Source organism: Balaenoptera acutorostrata, chromosome 13 (genome assembly GCF_949987535.1).
Source record: "Balaenoptera acutorostrata chromosome 13, mBalAcu1.1, whole genome shotgun sequence".
In the NCBI taxonomy this organism is placed as follows: domain Eukaryota; kingdom Metazoa; phylum Chordata; class Mammalia; order Artiodactyla; family Balaenopteridae; genus Balaenoptera; species Balaenoptera acutorostrata.
The window spans coordinates 28,665,048-28,681,576 of record NC_080076.1 but is presented as its reverse complement, the minus strand read 5'-3'; the positions used below and the strand labels follow the sequence as shown (position 1 = coordinate 28,681,576).

At 55.9% G+C, this 16,529-nt stretch overlaps 1 protein-coding gene across 1 annotated transcript; it reads left to right on the top strand.

Moving 5' to 3' along the window:
- Window positions 1-524: 524 nt before the first annotated feature.
- Window positions 525-15,693, top strand: SIGLEC15 (sialic acid binding Ig like lectin 15). Its single transcript, XM_057526194.1, has 6 exons — window positions 525-576; window positions 10,092-10,151; window positions 10,530-10,913; window positions 11,983-12,363; window positions 13,489-13,519; window positions 15,483-15,693. The coding sequence occupies exons 1-6, from the start codon at window positions 525-527 to the stop codon at window positions 15,562-15,564; spliced, it is 990 nt and encodes a 329-aa protein (XP_057382177.1). The 3' UTR covers window positions 15,565-15,693.
- Window positions 15,694-16,529: the final 836 nt, after the last annotated feature.

Genomic DNA, 16,529 nt, shown 5'->3' with positions numbered 1-16,529 from the left:
TTGGAGACGATTTTTTCCTTCCCTCAATAATCACCACTTCAAAACCTATATGGCCACAGTAAAACAGCTTCACCAAGATGAAAACCCATCCTGGCACACTAAAAATGTGGGAAGGGAAAGAGAGAGGGAAGGAAAGATAGAAGGAGGGAGGGAGAGGGGAGGGGGGAGGGAGGGAGTGAAGGAAGCATAAGAACAGCAGATTTTTCAAAGGGACAGCGGCCACAGGAAAGGGTCCTGCATCTTCCCTGCCCACTTCTCTGTTTCCCGTCCTGGAGAATCATCCGAGGGGTTCCTCTCTTGGTTTTCCACATGACTAAAGCCCACGGGTCTCATCTAATCATACTTGGAGCTGACTGGCTGCCTGTCTCCAGTTCCTCCACCATCCGCAGAGCCCGGCAGGGGTGCAGACCTGGGCACACCGCCCAGCCCCTCTCCCCTTCCTTCCCCCACACCCACGCCAAGCAGGGGTCTCGCCAGTGGCCTGGCTGAGTGTGGGGCTGCCTGGGGGCTCCGTACCTCACAGCATGGAAGGTTCCTTCCAACTCCTGGCCTCCTTGGTGTGCGTCATCCTGATGGGTGAGTTTCCCACTCTGCTCTCTGGTGCATTTTCAGAACAGAATAGATTCTCACAAAATTTTAGGTACGGTCTTCTCTCCCTGCACTCAGGACAGCTGGGTTGCTAGGGCCTCCAGTCCTGTGGGGAAGGGAGAGCTGCACTTTGGGAGGCTGTGGTGACAGAAGCCAGAAGTTCAAGTCTAGGCTTTGCCTTGGGTTCCTGGTGACTTGAGGCAGTGCCTGGACTCCTCTGGGCCTCAGTGTCTCCACCTGTAGAAAGGCCTCCTGCCCAGGCCTTTGCTGTGAGGATCCAGGGGCACAACGGGCCAGCTCTGGGGAGGACAGCGCAGGCTCTGACAGACTGGGGGTGTTGTTGCCATCCAAGTGCTTTGCTTCTTAACGGGCACGGCCCCGGGAAAGAGGGGAGAGCACATGGCTGTTTGGGGTAAGGGCGGGGTGACTTCACTCGGGGAGTAGGGCAAGTGATCCAGGGCACCCTGACCGCCCAGCAGGAACCCCAAGAAGTGAGTGGGAACTCTTTGCGGCAGGCTTAAGTATCAATGTCACTTCACTTGAGGTCACTTAGCTCAAGGAGTCGGTGTCCCTGGGAACAGTATTTCTGAAAAGGTGGTCATGAACCATCTGCATCAGAATCCCTGGAGTGGCATGCATTTGTTAAAAAGCACGTTCTGGGACTTCCCTGGCGGTCCAGTGGTTAAGACTTTGTCTTCCAACGCAGGGAGTGCAGGTTCGATCCCTGGTCGGGGAGCTAAGATCCCACATGCCTCGCGGCCAAAAAACCAAAACTTAAAACAGAAGCAGTATTGTAACAAATTCAATAAAGACTTTAAAAATGGTCCACATCAAGAAAAAAAAAAAAAAGCACGTTCTTCAGCTCCACCCCAGATCTGCAGAATCAGAACATGTCAGGAGCAGGGCCCAGGAATCTGCATGTTCAACCATCTTGGGTGATTCTGATGCACGATGCAGTTGAGGGCCACTGGGATAATGACAAAGGCAACCCTCATGAGCCCCTCTGTCCAGGCCCCAATCCTCTCCTCGACCCCACTCAGCCTGAGACATCCTCATGACTGTGTTCCTGGACTTGGCATCCAGGCCTCCATGTGCACAGCGATTGGCCATCACATGCCACATGGTGACAGCACTGACATCATGGTGTTCCAAGCTATTAGTCAATCTTCCTTGGGTGGGGTCCTATCTCCATGACTGGATTATAAACTCCCACTCCTCAGGCCTTTGATCCTTCCTCTCTAGCATTCAACACGGAGCGGAGCGGAGTTCTGTTCGGGGCTGGATTGAATATTAACAGCAAGTGCCTACATAGCTCTTATTAAGTGCTGGGCACTTTAATTAGTAATTCACGTAAGCATCATAATCCTATGACAAAGGAACTATTATATTCCTTTTTCACAGATGAGAAAACTGAGACACAAAGAGGTTCAGTGGGCGGTGCAGGGTGAAACTGGGATTTGAACTTGGGGGTATGTGGCTCGAGACGGGACCACGCCACCACCTCCTGACCCCGTACTGCCCACTGTCCCACCCACAGAGCCCTGTGGTGGAGGCTGATAGGAGATGGGCTTCCTTTTCCCAAGTTGACTTAACTCAGCCATCTTTCTGGATGATTTCGGGTTGGGTCCCACATAGAGGGTGGGGCTGGAAGAGGTGACCCTGCCCACACCTGGGGCAGACAGGAGAACAGGTCAGACAAGGCTGTGAATCCTGGCTCTGCTATTTCCTAACTGTGTGGCCCTGAGCAGGTTACCTAACTTCTCTGAGCCTTGGTAAATGGGGGTCCCCATCACCTTGTGGGTGCTTGAAGGAGAATTAGGTTATGGGTGGAAGGCCCCCAGCACAGTCCTGGCGCTCAGCGGTTGTGCAGTAAATGGTAGTGAAACGTTGTTCAAGTCACATTGCTTCAAGGAACACTAGGTTTGGGGTTTTTTTTGTTTTGGTTTGGTTTCTTTCTCCTGCTAAGAGTCAGCAGCTATGAATCAGTGAAAGACAAAAAAAAAAACTTACGGGAAGCATGAGCAGTCACATGTTCAAGTACAAAAGTCAGACCACACAAATGCTCCAGCTGCATGTCAGGACTCCCCAGGGAGGTCGAGCACACGTGGGAGCTATGCAGCTGGGTCTGCGAGGGGACCCCTCTTCTCGTGGCCGGCAGCTTCTTCACCGCTGAGACCAAGAGCTCTTAAACCAGGGTGAGCAGCGTCCCTCTTCCTGAAATCCCTCTGCAGCCTCTCTGTGTGGCAGCGGGCCTGGAAGCGGCCGGAGCCCACGGGGCCTGAGAGCAAGGTGGCCACAGGTCACGGTCCCATCCCTGACACACCTCTGAGCACAGGGCCCAGGGCTGGCCTTTGGCAAAAGTGAAGTGGAGGGATTCATCCAGGAAACCCCCCTCTTCCACTTTCCACGACTTCTCCCTCACACAGGCGTCCCCCCCCGCCCAGCACCCTGGGGCAGCCCCTCATCTCCCAGGGGCCCTCACACTCTCTTTTGTCTTTCCTTTCTGTCTCCCCACAGATCTGCTTTTAGAAAGCGGGGGATGAGGGGTGGTGGGAAGAGCAGTAGTCTGGGAACTCTGGCCACTTAGTGACCTTGGACAAGACCTCCACTGGTCCCCACATCTCTGGTGAGGTGGTGCAGCAGTCACAGCAGCTGTCACCCTTGAGGACTGTCGTGCCAGGCTTGTAATGGCCAGTTCACTTACTCTTCACCACAGCCCTGCAAAGTGGAGGCCCTTTTCCCTGTTTCAGGGAGGCTCGACGAGGTCAGGGCACTTCTGGGTGTCACCGGCTGGATGTGAACTGGAGTCTCCTGAGTGCCAGCCCGGCCCTTGCCACCACCTACGCCTACGTGCACTGGGTGGTGAGCCTGGGGCAGAGCTTGGGGCTCAGAGGAACTTACTTTGCTAGCTCTGAACCCCTGCAAAAAAACAAACTGAGAAGGCAAGACAATTCACAGCAGTCACCCAAGGACATGGGGCGCTTATCTGGGACGCGGGGAGAGGTCAGGGACTGCTGCTGTGGGCCCAGAAGGAAATGGAGGCTGAATGAGCCGGGACACCTCTGCTCCTGCTGGCTCCTGTGGCCAGCAGCTGGGACCGAGAAGTCCTACCCGGGAGGAGGAGGGGTGCAGGGAGCTGGAGCACGGCAGGGACGGGTGGAATCAGAACTCCCAAGAGCAGCGCGCTGCGCAGACACTGCCCCGGGGCCGGCTCCACCCGCGGCTCTGCACCTGTCAGCCCAGGCGAGAGGGTCCAGCTCCACAACCAAGTGGCCAGAGAGGCGAGGATTAAGGGGGAAACAGGACAACCCGAGGGCAGAAGGGGAACAGTCAGGCCTCTCACTGACTTGCGTCTCCCAGCTCCCTAGAGCCTGTGGGGTCTGCTTCGCACCCATGGATGGAATTCCTGGTTCTGCTCCCTCCTCTCCCCTCACTGGTCTCTGCCCCATTCTCACTGTTTCTCCCCCTGATAACCTGTCTGGACTATATGCAGGCCCAGAAGGAAGAATTACTGAGAGCAAACTGAGGTGCAGGAGGGAATCGGATGAAAGGCAACTGCCCCAGCTCAAGCCACACACCCAACTGGGGAGGTCCGGTGGCCAAGATGAACATCTGTCTTTGCCCCAAAACACCCTCTCCTGACCCTTCAGGCGCCGCAATGCCCAAGAAGCCACCCCTGGAGTCACTCCCTGAGAACACCCCTACTAACATGTCCAGCTGTCCCCAAGGAGGGTAGCCCCTTACAAACAGCTGGGCTCATCAGACTGGCTGCCTGTCAGCTGAGTATGTCAGCCCTCCTAGGGGGTGGGGAGCAGATCTCTGAGGGTCTCCACGAGGCGTCGTCTGTCCATGGGGCGCGCCTGCGTGGCATCACCCTTCTCCCCCTCAATGTCCATGCTTGTTTCCTCCAGAAACCTGTCACAAAAAGCCCACCCCAGCAGACCTAATTCTTGTTAAAGCGCCACTCTCTGAGGACACCCCCATTGGCCATTGTCCCATCACAGCCGCCACCACTGGCTTGCTTTCCTATCTGTGGTCCACGGACAGCGACTGCCGCATGCTCAGGTACAAAATCATAAACAGTTTTCTCGCTCGTTAACATAAATGCCATCACACAGAACGCACTGCACACGAGCTACAGAGAGGCTCCCATGCACATCCCTGCCTCCTTCCTCACCAAGGAACTGGTGGGAATCTGGTTTAGCTGCAGCCAAAACCAAGGCCTCTATTTCTGATCCATCCAGATGCCACTTCTGCCCATCCAGGTTCTGTGGATGTTTCTACTGCCGAGTTCTCGTCCCACCCTGACACCACTGGCAAAGGGCTTTGGGATAATAGGTCCAGGGTGAGTTAACTACCCCTCAGTTGACTCGTGATCATGCTTACGTGGAAGCTGGTACCCAGTGCTGCAGCCCCAGCCCTCCCTCAATGAGCATGGTCACCACGGGGAGGCATGAGGGAGCAACGTGCAGAGTTTAGTAAATGGCTGCACAGGACCATCAAGCGTGGATGCCTCTTTCCGAGTAGCTGAGTTTTCTCAACAGCTAATGGCTTACTTTAAGTACCTAAAAGCCTTTCAGTTAATTTTATATTGACATATTTCTAAAATGCTTGCCAGACTTCCTTGTCATTTTTATCCAAATATCATTTTTGGACACAGACTTTTAGATTTAAAATTCTCCTTAGTAAGCATCTAGAGAACAGCATTTGACAGATGAGCCCACTGAGGCCAGAGAGCTATGAGGACTCACCTAAGGTCACAAAGTCAGGGCCAGTCTAGCCAGGGCTACAGCCCCAGACAGACGCCTGAGACCCCATTCGAGGGGCACGCCTCTCATGGCAATGATCCTTTCCAAGGTGACTCAGGTCATCCCCGCGAGCAATGTTTCACTAGCCTGCTGCAGTGTCATGATGCCTCAAGGCCCTCTGCACTTACCCCTCCTCTAAAGGGTCCCTTTTGTGCTGTACTTTTATCATTTCTGTCCTGATCGTCACATTATTTTTACTGAACCTTCCTCCCTGACTGAATGCTGATTATCATCCCTTGCTGCTTTCAATGGACTACAAACAGGAGACACTTTCTAGCTTTTCAATCTGTATTTCCCAAGTCTGGGAAGCTAATTAAACAAACTCGTTAGAATCATGTATAAATGAAAAACAAACAATGGCTGAGCGATGGACAGGCTGCAAACACACTGAGGCAGCCACTGATTGTCACCATAGCTGTATCCCCAACTCTCAGCACAGTATCAAGCACAAGACAGACCCTCAATAAACATCTATTGAGTGAATCAGTACATGAATCAATGACTAGTTTTCAGGTGAGCTAAGGGCAAGGCCTGCGCTATTGCATGACATGTGGTCTAAGGTGCCAAGTTGAGCCACAGATGGTGCAGTTTCCGGCATCAATGTCCCGACCCCACCCCCACCCCGTATCGCCTTGAGTTGTCCGTCCAGAGCCCTTCTCCTTCCCCACCACTGGTTAGCACCACCCCCATGCCCCTCCTGGTCCCACTCTCTTTGCACGGCTAGTGAAGGAGGGAACTAACATCACTGAGCATTTGCTGAGTGTCAGCTCTGTCCGGGTGACCTTCACGTGTGACTTCATTCCATCCTCAATCCTATGAGGAAAGTACTATGTACCCCATTTTGCAGCAGAGGAGCCTGAGAGCTGGGACATTAAGCAACTCGCCCAAAGATCTCCCTGTAAGTGGATGAGCCTAGAACAGTGCCAGGCACAGACTGGGTGCTTGATACAAGCGAGAATGTCACCCATGTCCAGCCGTACCAAAGCTGGAATGCTCTTCACCGTGCCCAGTGGCCCACCATTGAGAGGAGGAATTTCGGACAATGGGAAGAATGTGGGCCTCCTGTTGACCCCCGGAGCCTGACAGACATGAAGCAGGAAGAGTAGAGACCCTATCGAAAGGAGCTGTGGTTCCAGTTCGGGGGGCTGTCCCTGCCCTGTCCTAAGAGACATGCAGGAGCTACCAGAGGGAACAGCAAATGTCCCAGGAGGCTGGGGAGCTTGGATTCCTGCCAAAGCAAATGCATCTGCTCCCTGGCTAATTCCTATTGGGACTTCCCACTTTCACCTCAAGTCCCCTGGGTGAACTCATCCAAAGGTCTCTGTGTAAAAGTGAGGCCAGGTGCCCGTCTCTTGGAACACCATGCAGCAGACAAACAGGAAACACAAATCTCCCCCTAATGGGAGTCAAGACTGTCACACTTGGTGAAAGGGCCTCTGTGTGCCCTCTCTCCTCCCAGAGCAGAACCCAGCCAGGGAGGGAGGGGTCCTGACCTGTCATTTGTACCACACATCAGATGCTCCCAATCTAGGCTGTCATCCTCGAGCAGCACAGAGTCCAGGGACAAGGTCAGAACATGACCCACCTATTGTCGAAATTCAGCCTCTGTTCACTGGTGCCGGATTAAACCTCCCTGGTGGCTCTGCTCTAGGAGACAGAGTTTTGGGTGAAGTAGAAAGAAATAGCATTATTGCTTTGCCAGGCAAAGGGGGCCACAGTGGGCTAATGCCCTCAAAACTGTGTGTCCCACCCTGGAGGGGGTAGTGAGGAGTCTTACAGTGTTCAAGGAGCAGGGTGTGATCAGCTTGTGGACATTCTTCTGATTAGTTGGTGGTGAGGTAATCAGGAGTCAGCATCATCAACCTTCCAGCTGGTCTGGGGTCTCCGTGCTTGTGGGCAGCATACAGTTAACTTCTCCCACCTGGTGGCCGTTTCAGTATCTGCAAAACAGCTCAAAGGACTTGGCTCAGAATATTATCTATAGTCTTTGAGGAAGAACTAGAGGTCCTTGACTTTGTTTCATGGCTAAAGTATAATTATTTTGTGTTGCTTGACTGTTTTCCTTTCTTTCTGCATTTTCTCACTTTTCTGATTAAATTGATGCTTTGACTACAGTTTTTCTACAGACGAAAGGCAGGCGGAGGACATGGGTGGGGATCTGTTCCGGGAAGACCTCATAGGGTCCTGCTCAGTTACACTCCGAGGGGAAGCCTTGGCTCTGCCTGGTTGGCCAAATGACGTTGCCAAGTCCCTCAGGCTCTCTGAGCCGCAGATCTCCTTCCCGAAAGGGGGGCTAATGACAGCACCCCATGGATTGTTTTGCTTGTGGAATAAGATTAGCAATGTCTCCCAACGAGCCCCCAAAGCACCACGTACTCTGACACCCTTATCCTCTAATGCCCTGCAACCTCTATGCTGATGTCCGTACTTCCATTTTACCCTTTGCCTGGAATGCCTTCAGCCTACTTCAGGGCTTAGCAAATCCCACTCCTTTCTCAAGGCTCTGCTGAGGCGGCAGCTCCTCTCTCATGGGGCTTTCAATCAATCCCTGCCCACCCACCCTTCCTGCCATTCCGGGCACCCTCCCTTCTGCTCTCTCTCAGCAATTCAATTCAACATCAACTACTATGTGGCAGGCACGTGCTGGGCAATAGCTGCACAAATATGGCCCCCACACATGTTCCCTGCCCTCCCGGAGCTTCTGGGTGCCTGGACGAGAGATACAGTTGAACAGGCAATGCCCATACAGAGAAAGCACTTCTGCCAGCCCTGGGGCATGGGGAAGGGGTGCCAGACCCAGGCTTAGGGCTCAGTGAAGGCCTCCCGCTGTAGGATGACTCAGCGGAGGCCCGGGGACGGCTAGGAGGGAGCTGGTGAGTGAAAGGGGCCGGGAACCATGTTCAGACAGAGGGAACATTGTTCATGTCCCTCATCAGAGCACCTGGCAGGCTTTAGTGTAACTACGGGTTCCCAGATCTGTCACCCTTTCTGAGCCATGAGCTCCAACAGGCTGATAAGTTATTCTCTTGCTCTTTGTAGCCCTGGCTCTAATCCCAGTGCCTGGCTTCGTGTGGGGAATGTGTCCGATCAATGATGGCCAATTGATGAATGCACAACAGTAAACAATCCCTGGGGAGTCAATGCCTGGCTCTGTGATGCCTGCAAAATGCAGGAGGTCAGAGGAGGCTAAGGTCACAGAGGGTGAGAACGCAGGGAAACTGAGGCAGGGACTGAGCCTCAAGATTGGGAGATGCTTTCTGCAGCTAGAAGTACTGACTGAACGATCAAAACCTTCAGGAAGGGTTTCTCAAATTTGGAACTAGGCCCTTTGATTATTAACAACTGAACAAATGAGCTCTTACTAGGGAAAGATGTCAAGTCCCCCGCTTGGGTTCAAAAGCATACTTCCACTTGTCCAGAAGAAAGGAGATTTGGCTTAGAAGCAGACTGTGTGAGAAAAAAACCCCAAAAAACCTTGTGGTTTTATTTCATTGCAAGCTCAGCACAATCCCAAAGTGAGGTTTTCTATGAGGCACAGTTCACACAACCCGATTCATACCCCACTCTGCCTGGCCCAGCACATCTGGAACACACACCTGGAGCCCCCGGGGTCAGGACACTACACTGCAAGGAGAGTACCAAGCGGGCAGTGAGGATGGAGAGGGGCAGGTGAAGGACTAGGACCTCTGCCAGAGAAGGGGAGGCTTACTGGGTCCAGAATAGCCATGATGGGATCCCGGGAGGGCCATCACAGGAAAGGAAGGCGAAGGCTCCAAAGAGCGATGGGCCGTCATGTGAGGGGCAGGAAACACTGGTTCTGAGCAGGAGGAATGCCTTGACCTGTAGATTACTCATAGATGGTATGGGTTCCCTGGAGGATGGTCTGCCAGCTGTGGGCTGAGGAGATTCCTGCCCAAGAGACAAGTGGGGCTACCCCACAGAGCAAAGAGCACTGGATGTGGAGTCATGTGATGTGATGCATGTGAAAGAACCTGGTAAATTGCAAAGCCCTTTGGAAATATAGGGGCTGCTGTACTATTCCCTGTAAAGATCCCTTTCCTGAACTGTACCTGGGCACTAGAGGCTAAGCCTGTCCCTCCCTTCTTGAGGAGGCTCCCAGGCCCCCTGACCTGATGCTCCCAGCACTGACACCCATCCACCCACCCCGTTCACCCCACCCCCAAAGAAGCACACATCTGCAACAACACAGGCAGTGACTCTCTAGCCCTCCGTAAGCTGCAGGCAGAGTGCAGCTTCCAGACCTTAGCTCAACCATACTTCAGAGGCTCACAACATGGGAGGTGAGGAAACTTGAACCCAGAAGCACTTGTGCAAAGCAAGGAGGCAGCATAATGGTCCACCCCTCCCTCAGCTCCCTGTCTGGGCACTGGCCTTTGGGGAAGCCCACTTGGGTTGACTGTAGAGGAATCTCAGCCACCAACTCAACACACCAGCTTCAAAACATACCACCACCTCCCAAGGCCTCAGTTTCCCCTCTGTAAATGGGAGTGTCGCTCTCCTTGGATAAGCCCCACGTTTCCATGCCCTTCGTGCACTAGAGTGCCACAGTGGGGTCAGGCAGTCCTGAGGTTGAACATCAGCTTTGCCTCATCCTAGCTGTGTGACCTCAGGCCTCAAACTCTCTGTGCCTCGGTTTATAACATGTAACCCGGGGATAACTCTGCTTACCTCTAGGATCATTTGTGAGAACTAAAAGCGATACCACCAGGAACTTGCTCAACACAGAGCTGCACAGTAAGTGCCTTTATTATTGTCACCATCTGGGGGGGGGGGGGTCTTGGGACTGTACTGTAACCACGGGATCCCAGGGCTTTTCTGCAGCAGGGCAAGTTTTGATGGGAAAGAAGTTGGGGTCACTGGGCCTGTAAGTGAGGTGGGACCACCCTGAGTGAGGCAAATAGTCCCAGGGAAATGGGGGGAGAGTCCAGGCACCTACAAAGTCACGGGAGTCAAAGTCCCAAGAGATGCCCCTCGAGTCCTGGGGTGGGTTTCCAGACCCCCCACCACCACGCCCGAGGGCAGGGAGGGCGCTTCCCGAGTCCTGAGGTTTCCAGGCCCCCCGAGGGCGCGGGCAGGGTTGCCGCACGCCGCCTGCCTCTCGCCCGCCCGCAGGTGCGCCGGCGCAGCGCTGGTCCATGAAGGTGCCGGCCGAGGTGAGTGCGGCGGCGGGCGAGGCGGCAGTGCTGCCCTGCACCTTCACGCACCCGCACCGCCACTACGACGGGCCGCTCACGGCCATCTGGCGCGCGGGCGAGCCGTACACGGGCCCGCAGGTGTTCCGGTGCGCGGCGGCGCGGAGCAGCGAGCTCTGCCAGACGGCGCTCAGCCTGCACGGCCGCTTCCGGCTGCTCGGCAACCCGCGCCGCAACGACCTGTCGCTGCGCGTCGAGCGCCTCGCGCTGGCCGACGACGGCCGCTACTTCTGCCGCGTCGAGTTCGCCGGCGACGCCCACGACCGCTACGAGAGCCGCCACGGCGTCCGGCTCCGCGTGACCGGTGAGCGCGCCGCCCGCCTCCCCGCCGCGTCCGAGGGCTCCCTAGGTGCGGGCTCTGTGCTGGGATCGGAAGGGGTACAAGAGGCACACCCCTTTCTCTAGAGCAGGGGGTCTCACACTTGGCGATGGCTACGGGCCACCCGGGAAGCTGTTAAAAATGCCGCCGAATCCTGGCCCCAGGAAGGGCTGGGGCGGGGTGGGAGGGGGCCTGGGTTGGGCATTGTAATGAAGCTCGTAGAGAGTGAATATGCCCGAACAGCTCTCAGACTAGGGGGGGAGAAGAACGAGGAACGGTCAACTTAAATATGGCAAGGACTGCAGTGGGCTGTGTGCACAGAGGGGGTGCCCAGGGAGCCCACCAAGTGCCCGGCACTTCTCTAGACCCTGTGGTAGAAAGATGTGGGAACCAGCATCCTAGAGCCGTGGTTCTCAACCCTGGCTGAGCATTGGAATGACCTAAGGAGCTTTGCAAAAATCCCGGAGCCCCCCTGTGGGGGACCCAGGCGTTCTGGGTTGAGTTTGACGCTGCCAAGAACCTCCCATGTGCCCTTGGGCTGGCTATGCCGCCTCTCTGAGTGCATTTCAGTTTCTTCGCCCTTGTCCGCCCCAGTCCCACAGTCCCACCGATTCAGTGAATCGTCTCAAGTCTAGGTCTTGGTGAGGCTGTCTGGGAGTGGGAGGTGCCCTTGAAATCACTCCAGCAGACTGCCCCCAGTCGTGTGCTACCACAATAGTAATGACGTTTAGAGAGCACTTGCCCAGGCACCCCAATTATCAAATCTTCTCAACAGCCCCGTAATGAGATCCCCATTTTACACGTGAAGAAACTAAGGCACAGAGCGGCGGAATAACTTGCCTAAGGTCACACCGGTACTGGGACCCAGGCATCGTGGCGCCCGAGCACCTCTTCCTTCCTCTCAGTATCACCCCGAGCCCTCCCCGCTCCCTTCTCCAACCCTCTGGGCCAAGGGGACGGGGAGGGCTGCCCCTTGCCCTTGCCTTTCCCTTTGCCTGCCGCTGCTCTGACCGCACTTCGCTTCCTCCCGCTCCTCCTCGGCCATCGCCCGCAGCCGCCCCGCGGATCGTCAACATCTCGGTGCTGCCCGGCCCGGCGCACACTTTCCACGCGCTCTGCACGGCTGAAGGGGAGCCGCCGCCCGCCCTCGCCTGGTCCGGCCCGGCCCTGGGCAACGGCTCGGCCGCCGTGCCGAGCCCAGGTCAAGATCACGGCCACCAGGTGACCGCCGAGCTGCCCGCGCTGGCCCACGACGGCCGCTACACGTGCGCGGCCTCCAACAGCCTGGGCCGCGCCGAAGCCAGTGTCTACTTGTTCCGTTTCCACGGCGCCTCCGGGGCCTCGGCAATCGCCCTCCCGCTCGGCGCGCTTGGCCTCAAGGTGCTGCTGCTGCTCGGCGTTCTGGCCGCCGGCGCCGCCGCCCGCCGCCGCCTAGGTGGGTGTGCCCCAGGCCAGGGTGGGTGCGAGGGCCGGCAGGGGCCTTCCTCCAGGCTGACCACCTGGCATGACACAAGCGAAACATCACTTACGCACCTGTGCATCATCTCACTTTCCTCTCCCTGCATCAAGCCCAGGAGGTGGGAACCAGCGTGAGCCCAGTATACAATCAGGAAGCTGAGGCCAGAAAGGTTAGGGAACTTGCCTCTAGCCTAGAGTCACAGAGATATAGACCCAGACCATATAGCTCTGAGCCCACCTCTTTACCAGCACCCAATAAATGACTCATCCGGAAGGGTTCCGACCACACACAGGCTTTCCGAAATATTCGGTCACAAGCATCCTGAGCAGCTACTATGTGCTGCATAGGTGCTAGGAATACAGAGGTGAATACGACATGGTTCCCTGATGAATGCGTGCTGAGGAGTAAGCAGGTAATTGCAGTCTGCAGAGAGAAGTGCCATCAGCCCACGTACTACGGAAGCCCAGAGAGTGTGGGCCTCTCTCTGATGGGGCATCCAGACCGGGGGCCGGGAGGGAAGGCTTTACACAAGTAAGGGGAGGCTAAATCGAAAGCTATAAGCAGGTGTGAGCTAGGAAAACAAGGAGCTAATAGTACTCCTAGCAGACGGAACAGCATGTATAAAAGAGTGGAAGCTCGAACTAGCAGGCCGTCTTCAGAAAGCTGCCGTCACCCCTCCCTACTGTCACTAAGCTGGATGGGAAATTTGCTCTGTGCCCCAGAGAGGAGGCTTCCCAGAGCCTCTAAGACCACCCAGGTGAGTAACACCAGCCTCAAACTCTCCTGGGATGAAATTCAAAATTTGTCACAGTTGCTCTGGCAACTTTGCTGGGGCCACACTGGCTTTCTGGCAGCGTCTTCAAACCCAACAAGCATTCTGTGCTTCAGGGGCCTCAGAGAAGCAGGTTTTCCTGTTAAGTCCGCTCCTCACTCCCTGTCCTCCCCGGTAACTCAGCATCTTTCAGGTCACTTCTTCCCATCCTGCTGGCTAGCTGTTCCCTCCAGACCACTCTCCACAGTGGGGTGGGGTGGACAGCGGGGCTTGTAGCCCAGTGGGTACCACGGAGATTCATGCCTCCTCTCTCTCTGTCCCTCACACAGAGTACCCAGTCACCCAGAACGCCTCACCGCGGTAAGTAAGCTAGCCCAGCCCCACCCTGCCCCACTCTAGTCCCCCCCTGGCCAAGGGGTGCAGGCTTCTCATGGAGGGCAGCCTGAGAAGGAAGAATGGGCAAAGGGCTGGGGCTGGGGTCCCAGCCCTGATCAGGGTCCAGGCCCTCCCTGCAGCCTTCCCCCCTACTTCGGTCCACCAAGCCTGGCAGCCAGACTGGGCCACGCTGACCTGCTCCCCATGTTCCCAGCACTGACTGTGGGCCTCACACTGGCCTACCTTCCAGACCAGCTGCCTGGTGTCCGTGGTGCTGAAGGGTCATTTTTCTGGGTCTGCCGTATCTCTGCACCTAGCTGTGATCCCTGGAGGCTGTGTTTCCTCTCATAGTGCCCAGCATTCTAGAACAGATCCACCCAAAAGCCACCATTAGGCAGTCATTCTCCCAGACACCCTGCTGAAGGCTTTGCAAGCAAAATGTCATTAGAGGTTCTGAGGGCTTGGTTGAGGGCTCACAGACTCAGCTAGGAAGCATTGACCTTGCCCCCTCTTGGTGTCTGTCCAAGTGAAGGCCTGTGTAGAAGAAGAAAGCATCCAATTCCAAGACCTTGTCCGAGATGCTTGGGGGAGGTGGGCGGGGGATGACAGCCTTCTCTAGGACCCTTTACACAAGCCCAGGCACTCCCATAGCTCCGTTCCCACCTGTGCCTGGGGGCTGGAAGAGCCACATTACCAGCCCAGGCCCCTCTCTGCAGCTGCTCGCTCAGCGATCCCCACATTCTCAAATACCTGTGCAAAGTCCCTCTTCTTTGCTAACTTACTACCCCACCAGGGCACCTAATCAGAAAGCTGGCGGTTGTTCAAATATCTGTTGAGTACCTACCACGTACTGGGTACTGTTTGGGATGCTAAAAGTACAGCAAAAATCCTCCACCTCAGAGAACTCACACCTTAACATGGAGAATTTTAATAAACATATAAACAAGAGATCTTAGATTGTAAAATAGGAGCTGTGGAAAAAAAAAAAAAGTGGACAAGGCGATGGAGTAAAGCCCCAGGAGAGGGAGGTGCCACTGGGCTGTGGCTGCTTTAGACCAGCATGTCCTCTCGGAGGACACTGAGGACACTGAGGACACTGAGGCGGGTGCTCGATGGGCAGGCGGGGGTGATGGGGCGACCCAGGAGGAAAAGGCTCTACAAAGGCTCACGCGTGACCCAGGAAGAGGGCACGGAGGACAGGCAGGCTGTGGGATTCATTCAGAGTGCGATGGGAGGTCAGTGAATGGTTTAAGCAGACGAGTGGCCCCATCTGAACAGGAGTGGAGGCCAGGAGACCTGTGAGGGCTGTTGCCCAAGGCTGCAGCTGGCTAGGTTGCTTGGCTGAAGGTGGCAGTAGAGAGGGCGGGGAGATGGGGCAGACAGAGGCAGGGATGGCCAGAGTGGGCAGCACAAGCAAGGGAGGGAGCCAGGGATGGCCAGAGTGGGCAGCACAAGCAAGGGAGGGAGCCAGGGATGGCCAGAGTGGGCAGCACAAGCAAGGGAGGGAGCCAGCAGGTCTGGAGCTGGCACCCTGGGTGCCACCTACTGAGCTGAAGATGGGGGGCTGGTGTGTGGCGAGGATCACACGAGCTCTGTGGACTGTTGATGTTTGAGAGGCCATGAGGGTGTCCCGGAAGTCAGGAAAGCTGTTAGGGTTAGCAGGAGGCCCGGCCCGGAGGTCAGGACCCCGGAGATGGTTTTTGAAGCCACAGATGAGATCCCTTGGAGAAGACAGAGACTCTGGGATGCTGTCACCCAGGTGGTCCCCTCCCTGGTCTGCAAGTTCTGCCGCTGCCCTGCCTCCAACCTTCGGTTAGTCTCCAGGCCTTGTTGGATGCAGGCCCCCGAAACCCCTCTCGTCCCTCCTTCCGCCCCTTCCTGGGCTGTGGTTTGGTCAGTCAGAGACCCCTCCTGTTTGGGTGGTCAGCCAACTTTCTCCCGTCCACAGGCCCCAAGCTCAGGAGTCCAATTACGAAAATTTGAGCCAGGTGAGTCCTCAGGGCCCACCAGCAGCCGTGTGTTCACCTTGAGGAGCCCATTGGCCACCGGCATCCCCTGGACACCATGAGGAATGAAGGCCAACATGTGGCTTGGCTGGGATGGCCCTTCCTGGCTCCCAGGCACCTTGGCAGCCCTAGCCTGGTGGCGCCCTGAGGTCAGGACCCTACTCACAGAAGCTCAGAGGTCTCCTACGTGGACTTCTGTCTCCAAGCCCCAGAGATACTTCTGTCAACGGGGCAGCATTTTGTGCACGCGCGCATGTGTGTGTGTGTGTGCCCGCACTCACCCATGAGCCCAGGTGACACTTCTGCAAAGCTCGTCTTGCCTTTGCTTACCTAGAACACCATAGTAAAGCAGGCAGGACCCTGGTCAGAGGGGTCTCCAGGCCCAGGCTCCATCCTCGTTCTGTCACCGACTTGCTGTGTGGACCAAGGCACTTTTTTCAATTCTTTCGGTCTCTGTTCGTCCACTGTTGAACTCCGACAGTAACAGTCTTCTCTCCTGGCTTCGGGCTTTCAAGGTCTGAGGAAGCAGTGGATGTGAAGGGACTTGGGGCAGCACAAAGCCGTCTACAGGTGTGAGCGGTGTTACAGGCTCCTTTCAGAGAGACCTTGGGAGGTCTAAACTTGGACAAGCATAGCACCCACACCGGCCTCGCTGAGAGTAAGGATTCCAGAGGGCAACCCTGGGTCTGGGCTGTGCCACCCTGTGGTCCTAGGAACATCAAATCAGCAACAAGGAGAAGCCCGGTATCCCTGGCCCCTGGGGTCTCCTCTGTGACTGTCCCACACTCTGCCCTCCTCTCACCCCATCGGCTCTCTGCACTGCCTTCAGCTGGGACCTCTGGGAAAAAGAAACAAAACACCCATCAACTCAAAGCATCTGGAACCCACTGTTCTTAAGGACCAAAATCTGGGAGGTGTGAGGGCAAGTCTGGGCCACAGGGTGTCCGTGGATAAAGCAGCTGCAGCTCTGACCTCTCTACCACCTGCCT